The sequence below is a fragment of the Melozone crissalis genome, unplaced genomic scaffold, assembly GCF_028551555.1.
Source record: "Melozone crissalis strain CALT ecotype California unplaced genomic scaffold, PUWL_Pcris_2 ptg000023l_1, whole genome shotgun sequence".
Classification (NCBI taxonomy): Eukaryota; Metazoa; Chordata; class Aves; order Passeriformes; family Passerellidae; genus Melozone; species Melozone crissalis.
This window is the reverse complement of record NW_026535801.1, coordinates 24,560,562-24,572,871: the sequence shown is the minus strand read 5'-3', so window position 1 is coordinate 24,572,871 and position 12,310 is coordinate 24,560,562. Positions and strand designations below refer to the sequence as shown.

Below are 12,310 nucleotides of genomic sequence, written 5' to 3'. Positions count from 1 at the left end.
CACCTCTCTAGAAAAAGGAAAGAACAACAAAGTCAGCGGTTTCTCAGTGCACAAACTGCACAGTAAATGATCACCACCATTTGGCTTCTCAATTGGCACCCAGAGCCAGGTTTTCGTGCCACCTGGCATAAACGTGGGCTGACCTCTGTTGCGCGGTTCAGCACCGTGCCAGGATGAGGCATTCTGCTGCAGGCTTTTCATGTGCTCGCTGACAGGAGGCAACAGGGACACACAAGCCCACTCCAAGCACAAGCCTTCTTTGAAGCACATGCAGATTTTCATTCACCTCAGTTTTAAACTCTTACCTCCTACCACCACAATGTAACAACCACATATATATATATAGCACACATATACAAGCAGATGTATACCAGCATATCTACTCATCACTTCTCCTTACCCACACAACTCCTGGGACAGCCATGCCTATCTACTCTCCTAGATTGTCTTCCCAGATAAACCATCCAGCCTTGTTCTCCTTGCAATAACTCTACATCAAATTATTATCCAGATGATTTTTCCCTTGGGCAGTCAGCTCTCTTCTGCCAAGCTCACAGATAACACCAGTCTATTTTCCTCCTGCCTGCTCAACTTGACTGTTCCCTTACATTCATCACATTCATCCATCCTCCTGCATTTCCCTCACATTCTCTCAGCCTCTCAGTTGTTCCCAAACCTTTCTTTTCCACTTTCATCCTCAGTTGTAAAGTGCACTTGTACCTTTGTATAGCTGTATTGCAGAAGAGCAAACTTTAGGTCAGGAGACAATATAACAGTGCTTGCCTGGTACTTATCCTGTCAACAAAGGAAGGGCAAAAGAAACACATTAAGCACTGATTCCAAAGACAACACAGAACAAAATATGAAATCCAATACCTTTCCCAATGTCTGCATATATTACATATAAATCAACATACTAAAGTTGTATTTGCCAGGATTAACGTGGATGTTCCGTTCTCAGCACTGATACACAGGATGTTCCCATCATCTGTTTTGTGAAGATACTGATTTCCTAAAAGCACAAGAGAGATGACAACCAAAAGTAAGTAAAATGCTCATCAGTTACTTCTATTTGCCCTTTATGCTTTTAAGCAGGAAATAAATCCCCAAAATCTGCTTAATGCTGTTTCCCAATTCTATAACGAATGGATGCCAATAGCCCAAGAATGTTCACAAAATGTAGTCGTGGAGCCCACAGCATCCACCTCCCAGCATCCCTTTCCCTTGGGGCAATACCAGGCATACTCAGAAGGAAAAGCAGCGTGCATCTCCCTGTTCTCTGGCAGCCCAAAGCACTGGAAGCTGACACACCTCAGAGGGCACCATGCTTCTACCCTAAAGCACAGGAGTAAGTATGCTCTTTTAGCAGTAGGAGAATATCACTTGCCATGAACATAAGCACGTTTCTGAGGGAAACAAGGAATCAACCCTTTGAGCTATGTGCTGTTCTATAATGGCACAATTAAATAATTTGACTTTTTTTCAGAATACAGAAGTCACCTCAGTATGAGATGACTGCAGGTGGTACATTGCTGAAAGTAGCACATTTTCTTGACATTCAACTTGTATGTATAAATGAATTACCTGAAATCCACTCCAAATTATGTGTTTTGTACTTATAGTCATTGTTCACGTAATTCTGTAGAGTGTACGTTTTTCCTGAAGGGGTCTCTTCTGAAAGAAACAGATAGAAGAGAGATTCTGATTTTTGCTGCAAATTGTTCCACCCCAGCTTCTTAACCTGGCTACTGAGTGGATTTTTGTTGCTGGTTATTAAAGTGTTTTAGCTAACCATCTCTAAAGTAGTAGCAGTGGGAAGGCAATAAAACTTTATTGCAAGGTAAATTTAGCAAGCATAAAATAAAGGAGCGTCAGCAAGGTCACTCAACAAACTCATGGAAATGAAAATACCTTTCTGACAGTGAAAAAAATTACCAGAAGACCTCTGGCTCTCTCACCTCAGCAAACATGTACTCCTCAAAAGCTGAAAAGAAGTGATCTTTGTCCTTTCTCCCCACGCTCACTCTAGGAAGTTCACTGCAAAGCCCCAGTTGCTAATAGTTGCAATTGTGAATCATTTGCTAATCCTTAAACTCAAATTTCAGAAATGCCTCAAATAAAAAAAACCCTAAAAGTCTGAGAAGCAGTAAAATATTCAGGGAAGGTCTAATTTAAAAAAATAAAATTAAATAACAAACACTTCCTGATAAAATTATGATGAAATTATTGATTAAATATTTATCCCTTTTTTGATGTGATTTTCATCAAGGTATCTTTAAGTTCATTTTAGCATTACAATTTTGATGGGAGAATTAAAGCCAACTAACTGCCTTAGTCTGAAAAGACCAAGTGAAACTTTGAATCTAGTTAAGCTAATGAGTTTGGTCATCAGCTTCAGCTGCAGTCAGCTTCTATGTAAAGTATTTCTTTCTTACTGCCTGCAGAGCACAAGCTACTTTTTCCAAAGTATGACAAGTAGTAACAACAACAACAACAACTCATTCTGTGAGTCTTTGGGATTCTTTTCTTCCAAAAACAAACACTACAGATTTTAAATTCAGGTGTGAAATTCTCTCCCTGCATCCTCCCTTTTTTTTTAATGGAAACCTAAAATCTACCTTCCTCTACCTGCATATACCCTTTTACCTACAGGGTCCAGAAAGGAAGGAATTTTAATTTCAATTGGCTAAATCCAAAGACTAGAATAAAAGCAACTGATAAAAACAGTCAAGTACAGATGTGGTGACTGATCAGCCAAGGTGCTAACCTGCCCCATCAGTTCTGAGGCCCCAGTCTTTCGGATACTTTTAAACACACTGCCTTCACTTTCCTTATGCCGCAGAAGAAAAAGACACCAAAGTCCTTGGGGGCACACACAGAGAGAAAAACACCCCACAACAGTTTCTGCAGGTTCTCTTCCTGCAGGTTGGATACCTGTGACACCTGGAACAGCACATGAAGACATTAATATCAGCTATTACAGCTTTACTCTCATTTCCAAACAATATAAACTGTGTATATATAGCACAGACTGTACAACTACCACTGCAAGAGAGGCAACAAACAATGATTTTAGCCTAAATTGCTCAGAAAAGGTTAAAAAATGCTTGCCCCATTCTGTTTGAAATGTGACTCCTTAAAAAAATTACTAGGCTGGATTTATTGCTCTTGAAGTTTCTGTGAGAATATTAATTTCTCAGGTTATTTATTTAACTGAATATTTAATTTGATGGATTATGAACAAGTGGGTATTTAATATTCATACACAGTTGTCTAGTTGGGAATATGACTTCTTTCTAATCGAGAAAGTGTCATTTTCAATCAGAGGGGCTTCAGAAAGCAAAAACTCTCTCTTGGAAAAGGAGAAGCAATTTAAGACAGGTGGCTGATGAACAGGTTTAGGGATTTTTCCAAACTGATGAATGTTTTTCTCCCTGGTGACATACATATTTTGCTAAGGTCTCATTACTAAAAATCAGGACACTATTAAGATTTGTTGGCTATGTATAAAATTAAAATTTCATTTTCTGTCAACACCTTCCACATAGTATCTGAATATGAAAACACACGCCAAGCTGTAAGGGTACAGTCATACAAGTTCTGGTGGAAGCATTTTCTTAATCTACAAGGTAGGCCATTACCAGTATATTCTTACTTATCCACTTTGTGCCACTGACCAAAGATATTCAACATACATTGAATTCCAAATTTTTGTTCTTATTGTTCAGTTCCCATTTGAAAAGAAAGGTCAAACAGGTTTATTGTGACAGAATAAAGCAATTGCTGACATTCAAGAGCATTTCATTGGCTTTGAAGATGGTATACAGGTCAATGTATGTTTATATTTTAGCAAAACTGCTTCTTTCACTCTTAGGCTCCTCAGAGAGGCTGCATTTCCTTGTTATTTTTCTTTTTCAACAATTCCACATACAGACTTATTTTTCTAAACTCCAAATGATGAGCTTCCAATGCTCAGTACTGGGGCCAGTTCTGTTTAATAATCTTTACCCATCCATGGATGAGGGGATTGAGTTCATCCTCATTAAGTTTGCAGACAACACCAAGTTGGGCAGGAGTGTTGCTCTGCTGGAAGGCAGGAGGGCTCTGCAGAGGGATCTGGACAGGCTGGATCGATGGGCTGAGGCCAAGTGCCTGAGGTTCAGCAAGTGCCAGATCTACACCGGGGTTACAACAGCCCCAGGAAGTGGCACAGGCTGGGCAGAGTGGCTGGAGAGCTGCCCAGCAGAAAAGGACCTGGGGTGCTGTCAGCACCAGGCTGAACGTGAGCCAGGGTGTGCCCAGGGGGCCAAGAAGGCCAGCAGCATCCTGGCCTGGATCTGCAATAACGTGGCCAGCAGGAACAGGGCTGTGACTGTGCCCTTGTACCTGGCACAGGTGAGGCCACACCTCAAGTGCTCTGTCCAATTCTGGGCCCCTCAGTTCCAGACAGACCTGGCGGTGCTGGAATAGGTCCAGAGAAGGGGAATGGAGCTGCTGATGGGTCTGCAGTACAAGTCCTGTGAGGGTGGCTGAGGGAGCTGGGAGTGTTCAGCCTGGAGAAGAGGAGGCTCAGGGGGAATGGTATTGCTTTCTACAGCTACCTGAGAGGAGGCTGTGGTCAGGTGGGGGGCAGGCTCTCCTCCCAGGCAGTGACTGGACAAGAGGAAATAGCCTGCAGCTGTGCCAGAGAAGGTTCAGGCTGGACATCAGGAAGAATTTTTTCACTGAAAGGGTTGCTAAGCATAGGAAAGGAGCGCCCAGGAAAGTGGTGGAGTCACCATCCCTGATAATGTTTAAGAGATGACAGGATGTGCTATGGTTTAGCTGATAAAGTGATGTTCAGTCAAAGGTTGGACTTGGTGATCTTGAAGGTTTTTCCCAATCTTAATGATTCTGTGATTCATCTCTACCCTGGTCTGACTCCTGACAGTACACTGGTATTTCCACTGTCATAACGATATACTAGATATAGTTACTTCATAACACCCCTGTTACAACAGTAAAACTGTAACTGCAAAAAACTTCTGCAATGAAGTCTCTCAACTGTTTACATAAGTGGTACTCATACAAAATTGATAAACAATTCTGTTTGAATTTTGAAATTTCCTATCAAAATGCCACCCTCTCTTAAGAGAAAAATTGAGTTGGTTTCTGTAGGTGTGAGGTGTTGACATTGTTTAACCCAAGTTGGCAACTAAGTACCACTCATTTCCTTCCTCCCTCGCCCTCAGTGGAGATGGGGAGGAGAATCAGGAAAAGATAAACCCATAGGTTGAGGTAAGAACAGTTAATGATTGAAATAAAAATAAATACAATACTCCTAATAATAGTGATAATATTTGTAATGAAAAGGAAAGCAAGAGGAATAAAACCCAGGAAAGACAACTGATGCAAAATACAATTTGCTCACCACCCACTGCCCAATGTCCAGCCTGTCCGGGCAGCAATGGGCACCTGGCAGCCAATCCCCCAGTTTATGTGAGCATGACACTCTGTGTTATGAAATACTCCTTTGGCCAGGCTGGGTGAGCTCTCCTGGCCATGCTGCCTCCCAGCTCCTTGGGCACCTCTTTTCTGGCAGAGCCTGGGAAATGGGTGTCTGTGACTTAAGGGTAAGCACTACTTAGAACAACCAAAAACCATCAGTGTGTTATCCACATTATTCTCATACTGAATCCAAAACAGAGCACTGGACCAGCTACCAGGAGAAAATACCTGATTCCCAGCCAAAACCAGGACAGGTGTAAAGCAAACAAGAAGTTAACAATTGTGTAAGGTTTATGGTATGACATATTGCCATACCAAAATGGAACCATGTTGAGAAATTACTTTTGGCATATGTTTTGGTTATTCTCCTGTGTCAAGGTACATTTTCCTAATTTCCACGTGTAATTAAAAAAAAAAAGGGGGCAAGAAATGAACGGACTTTAAACCATGGTAAACAATAAAAGCAGTAATATTGGAAGCTTTACAGCATGTTCACCACTACCAAGAGAGACAGGAAAAACCACATACAGGGAAAGACAAGTGCAAGCATGATGTTCAGTAATAACAAGAAAGGGATAGAGAAATTATAAAAAACAGAAAAGGTGAATGGTTACTGCCATTTTAAAGTGAAGGCAAGAGCAAGAATGATCTGCAATCAAAGCATGTAATTTCGGAGCAGCAGGAGAGATGCAAGGGAATCCTTGCTGATTCAGTGGTCAGAAAAGTAAGAGACATTTCAGGCTAGTTTTTCCAAATCTGCTGTATCCCCATTTCTCCTCCAACCTGTAAAAGAGTACTCTAATTCTTCCCCCCAGTTACTATGTGACAGTTAGAGACCTGATTTCCAGCAAAACAAAAGTAGGTAGAAACTACTGTGCTGGCTCAGGCCAAAGGCTCACTTAATCCAGAATTCCATCCAATACCCAGGGGCTGATACAGGACATTCAGGAGAGACCACAACTAAATGTGAGTGCTGTGACACCTCCTGGAGCAGTTCATCCAAAAGCCACACCATGGGGCTGCAGAGAGCTCCCTGGAGGGACTTAATCATTAGCTTGGTAAATCATACCTCTGGAATCTCTGTCAAATTTACCCCATCTCATGCAAAGCAAGGAAATAATAGCAGAAGTGCTCTATAAATAGCAATCTACTGTTGATAAAGGGGTTTTATATTGTATTACTCAACATTTGAATGAGGGTAGATAACTGAGTTAAATGACAGGCACAGAAGTCAAGGACATGTAGCAGGAAAACATGTCCATTCCCTATCTTTTCACACTCACACAGAACACTCAGGCACCTTAAGGTCATTAACTTCTCCAAGACCTGCCGTGCTTTTTCAGCCTCTCCTAGGCACACTTCTATCAAAAGACCACAAAAGCTTCTCATTTAGTGAATATCTCACCCTTAGAGAATTACAGCTGTGAGTGAAGAAACCTGGTTTGTGGACAGACAGCTGTCTGGGACCCTCCCTCTAAGGCTGCCTATGACTTGCTCATGGCAGCAGAATAATAGCAAATACTGCACTGTCTCCTTGCTGCTCCCAGCACTGCCTGCTCATCCTCCCACCCCTGGTGTTCCTGCCCAGCTGCAACCAGACCTGCAGTCAGAGAAGTGGTAAAGGTAAATATAGACATGGGAGGTTTCAACCTGCCTTTTGCATGGAAGGTTATAGAAGAAAAAAACCCAACAACTGTGAGAAGTGTAAGCAAATTGGTGAATAATGAACAAACAGACCAAATATGTTTTTATAAAATACTCATGCTTTAAGGGTAACAACTTGTTGCTGTAGTCACCTGTTGGATAGTTCCTCAAAGCACAACAATGCTTTGATCAACAGACTTCAAATACAAACCCCAACACTGTTTTGAAATTAAACTGTTTGATGAAAGTAGCCCCATGTGGTTATTAAATATAAAATGAAATGTCAAAATAGGCAGTGGGCCTAAATGAAATATAGAATTTTGTACAGAGTTCTGTCAGCAGACTCTCCAGGTAAAGGGCTGTACCTCAAATTAGGGAACTACTCCACAAAGTTAAGTTGTCACTATTTGTCCATGCTAAGTGTCTGCAAGAAAAGAAGCAGAAGTTCTCCTTGCAAGGCCTACAGGCCAGCCAAAAAGCCAGAACTCTGCTGGAGAGGCAAAATTCCACTACCTTCCACTGCACTGGAGACCACTTCTCCAACTAATTATGTGCTGCACAAATACTAAGCTCATGAAATGAAAATACATTGAGAAGCATGGCAGTGAAAACAGCTGCAGACCAAAGGTAAGAAATTCAAACTCAAAATTATCTGTTTATATCAATAACTGTCATATTCACTTCCTGTACAATGCTTGAACCACTGGGATGAAATGAAAACTATTTGACTGCAATTACAGGGATTTTTATCAGAGCAGACTTTGATTCCACATAGTCACAGTCACATGAGCTGCTCCTTCCCAAAGCAGTTTCACCACTTTTCATTTTTTACTCAATCACCTGCATGGCCCAAGAGTCATCCCTAGCTACTCATGTCCTCTGGTTGTTCATTAAAGCCATATAATCAAAGTAGTGATTAATTGCCCTAACCTATAAATTATTACTTTATGAGTATATAACCTGTACACTCTCAGCTAACAGAAAACATCTGTTTAGCACCCTTCAGTCAAAAATTCAAAAGAACTCTGCAGTTCCCAAACTACAATGGTCACAGTTGCTCAGATGTTACTGCTGGCCTGATTTGTGAAGAGACAGGAATTCAAATTTTTGAACTGGGACCATTCCATCTCAATGTGTATTTTACCCAGAGGGACTTAATGAACCACCTGGGTGTGTTCTCTATGCCTTAATTTGAACCAACAGTAAGAAGTCTGACACACTGTTCTACTCTTTTATAACCAAAGGAAACAAGCCAAGGCTGACAGCATGGTGGTATTCTGTGTATTGTAGAACAGAAATGCCTCTTTGAAGTAAAATTAATTTACTATGTAACTGAATGACTGATCTTGAATTGCAGCCACTTCTAGAGGAAAAGAACTCCTATGCTACAACTCATGAAAGAAGAAAACCCACTTTATTTACAGAAAGACATTGGCATCGAGATAGACAAGTACGAACTTTTCAGCAGAGTTCAGGCCTGCATACTGAATTCTTTCACTAGGTGTTATGCCTGCACACATCCATCTGATAAGTTATCAAGACCCTTTCTCTTGCTCTTCCCCACTTGTGAAATTCAGAGTATTTTTTTGTCACCTCAAAAATCTGCTTTTTTTGAGATAAGTGGCAAAAAGCTGCCCAAAAATAAGAGAAAACAGACTCAGCATCCACTGATGGAAGTTTCAGCCTAGAAGGCATGTAACTCAGATATCTGGACTTTGAAAATCCAGTTCTGAATGACTGTGATATTGACATTAATATTAATAGAGCTGAACTGCAAAACAGTTTAATGTAAATTATGCCACAGGAGCACCAGTGACACAAGCTCCACCTCTTTAACCAACACAACAAAACCCCCCAACTCTGTGCACACATAAGCAATTTCCGAGCACATCGTCAAGATCCACTTACACATCTTCACTTTTTTAGGGGTGCACTTCTTGGACCTAGGTTAGTCTAGAAACCCTTCCTCAGAGTGTGCTGTGCTGTTATACACACCCCGACTGCTCAGCTGTTAATCACAGGAACACAAAACGAGAGCAGCTCTGTCCTAGCAGCTGAAAGCAATGCACTGCTTGATCAGGATTTAATGCTGTTTCACATTAACCTCCAGAGCGACAAGGGCGACCTGGAAAGTGCTAACTGGTCAGAGTCCAAAAACTCATTCAGAACCTTTCTGTACTTTTCTGACCTCTCTAACTGTGCTGTTTATATAATTTCACTCAGCGGTGTTAACAAAAGTTGTGCGAACAAAGCAAATGAGAGGGAATATAATCTTTTCAATACTCTCTAGAAAAATTAGCAATTGTCAATTTACTGCTGGGTCGAGAGCCTTTGGCGACAATAAGAACAGAAAATGGTGAAAACGACAATGCTTCTGATTATTATCAACAAACAAGAAAATTAAGAAACTTTTTAATTGTTCCCGCGCCCCCCACCCTCTCAGGTGAGACGGCCGTACCTCCCGGGTTCCCGGACCCCGTTCCCTGAGGCAGAAACTTTCCGCAGAACTTTCCCCTCCCCGCTCCCGGCGCACTTACGGCGGGTGAGCAGCACCAGGGGCACGGTGATCACCACCACAACCACGGCGACCGCCAGGATCCCCAGCAGCCACTTCAGGAAGCTCTGCAAGACAAGTCCCGTCAGCCGCCAGCGGCGCAGGCCCTGCCCGCGCTGCCGCCCCCCGCGCCCTCACCCACCGGCATCGCGGAGCGGGTCCGATCACAGCCGATCACAGCCGAGCCGAGCCGAGCCGAGCCGAGCCGATCAGAGCCGAGCGGGGCGGGCGCAGCTCCGCGCTGAGCCGAGCCGAGCCGAGCCGAGCCGAGCCGAGCCGAGCGCGCTGTGGCTCCGCAGCCCCCGCGCTGCCCGCGGGGCTCCGCTCCTGAGCGGCGCCTGGGCGGGGGCTGGGGGCGGCCGATGGGGGAGCGGCAGCGCTGGGGGTTGTGCAAGATCCCGGCTCCGCGCTGGCTCCGCCGTGGGAGCGGCGCTGTCCCCGAGCGCTCGCGGCGACGCCGCTGGACGGGCAGGAGAGGCTCGGGACAGCGGGGGGAGTTCTGTCGGAAATCAGATAACGGCCCAGGAGTGCGATGCCTTCAGACGCTGATGGAAAACTCCCAGTGTTTTGATAACGCCAACATTTCTCGTTAAGTTTCTGCTCTTTGAACTTCTTTTTCTGGCAGTCATGAAAAAAACAGATAAAATTGCAGGAAGGGCTTATATTTATAGTTTTTTGGCACTGGAGATAGATGTGTAAGTCTGCTAAGTGGGTCTTTAAATTAAAATCAGAAAATGGAAATATAGGACAAAAGTTTAAAATTTAGTGGTGAAGATGACCCTTGTTTATGACATAAAACAATTCCCTTTCCAAGGAGAGTTTTGAGTATGTGCTGAGAAAGTAAGACAAATTGTTGGAAAAGACAGAATAACCTGTAAATCAAAACTGTACAGCTTTTGATTGTTTAAAAAGCTGAGTTTTACCAGTTATTAAATAAACTGTCTGAGCTTCTAAATTATTTTAAGAGCTCTGGCCTCCAAAACAATAATTGTAAGTCGTGCTTTTTGTTTTATCCATGTTAGCTTTTCCTCCTCTAATTGCAGAAGACTCATAGCTACCAGAGACAGATGCAGGTATTTCACGAGTTGCGAAATGTAACAGAAAAAGTATGTGATCTGCTGAAGCAAGATTTCAAGTCAAGGGAAATAGCAAATGTTCTTAGTCTTGCCTTCAAAGAACTTGTCAAAGCTTTCAGAAAGGTTATGCTGCTTGCTCCTTCATTCTACTTCTGCAGACGGAGCACAGCATTTAATATTTTACTGCTGTTTCTTAAGCAAACTGCGTCTGGAAGTGGGAAAATAGCTTTTTGTGATAAAAAAGTCTCCTTTAGTATAACCAAAGTGTTTACAAACATTAAGGATGTGTCTGCCTGGGAGCTAACAGACTTCATCTAGGGACAAACATGCTCTTGCTCATTGTTGTATAGCATGCTCCTTGAAGGTAGCAGCTGGTACTAGTTACAAATTTGTGCTGTGCTGGATTTATTGGGTTACCTTAGGAAGGTCATTAATGTGCCCTGACAGTGGTTCCAGGTAGCACAGGGTACATTTACCATGCAGCATCCAGCCTGCTGCAATTTCACAGCTTGCTAATCACTAATCTCTGAGTAGATAAGGCCACTTCTATAAAGTAAAATCACAGTGAAATAATAGTGCTTTACATTACTTATCAAAGTAGCATCTCATTATATGCTGTAAGATGCATGACCAATGTTTCAGAATGTCTTACAGCTCCACTTAAATATCAATCTGCTATACTGTGCATCTGTTTGTCTTAGCAACAATCAAAAAGGAAAATAAAACACCACCACCCCTCACCCCAGGTTGAATTTCCCTTTTCCTAGTGAGTAGGAATCACAATAGGAATCAGCCATTCTGTGCTTCCCCCCCCCCCCCAAACATTTAAGTAGTGATCATCACAATGTCTCAAAATACAGCACAGTCAAATTATATCAATCTTGTGAAAAATGTACCTGAATGTTTTGTAGCTTTTCACAGCCAAGTTGCAGTTTAGTAATATCTTGGGATTATCTACCATGTTTTAAAGTTTCTCATGGTGAATTCTAAGGAGAATAAAGGAGCAGTACTGTCAATGCATATGGCTGGCTACTGCTGATTTCTGTGGGAACATAATTAAGTGCTTTTGGAAATCTGGGTTCCTATGTCTAGATCAAATTTTTAGTAACCTACAGTGCCTCTGACTCTGATCATGCCAGAGGGACTTACAGACCCAAACATGTAGGCAGAACCACCTGAGTGATTCAGTAATAGTAAAGCAGAATATGTTTTTCAATGAATTGTAATAGTTCCTAACAATGATTCTCCACAACTCGAAAAAAATCTCAAGCTCCTCCCCACTGATCAAAACACTCATGATCCCAAAAAAATATTGCTATGGTCATGCTTCTGGTTCTTGGTCAGATTGTCTTTTGTGATAGCCTGAGACTTAAAAAAGTTCCTCCAGCTAAGTATTTCAAGTTACTTTATACTGTGGTGTTCTTTTGTAATCAGATATGTGCTAGCACCATGCCAAGAAATTAAACAAATGACTATCCAGCAGTGGCTGCTACATGATGAAATTTGAGAAGCTGTAGCTTCATATTGTATGTTCAACACAGTGATATTC

General features: G+C 42.3%; 1 protein-coding gene across 1 annotated transcript in view; it reads right to left on the bottom strand.

Moving 5' to 3' along the window:
- DPP4 (dipeptidyl peptidase 4) overlaps window positions 1-9,872 on the bottom strand; it is a 40,119-nt gene extending 30,247 nt beyond the window's left edge. The window contains exons 1-5 of the mRNA XM_054278053.1: window positions 9,828-9,872; window positions 9,669-9,753; window positions 1,585-1,674; window positions 918-1,012; window positions 721-795 (exon numbers count right to left, since the gene is read on the bottom strand). Coding sequence (XP_054134028.1) covers window positions 721-795; window positions 918-1,012; window positions 1,585-1,674; window positions 9,669-9,753; window positions 9,828-9,833 — 351 coding nt within the window. The 5' untranslated portion in view covers window positions 9,834-9,872. The remainder of the gene's footprint in view (window positions 1-720; window positions 796-917; window positions 1,013-1,584; window positions 1,675-9,668; window positions 9,754-9,827) is intronic.
- Between the last annotated feature and the right edge of the window lie 2,438 nt (window positions 9,873-12,310).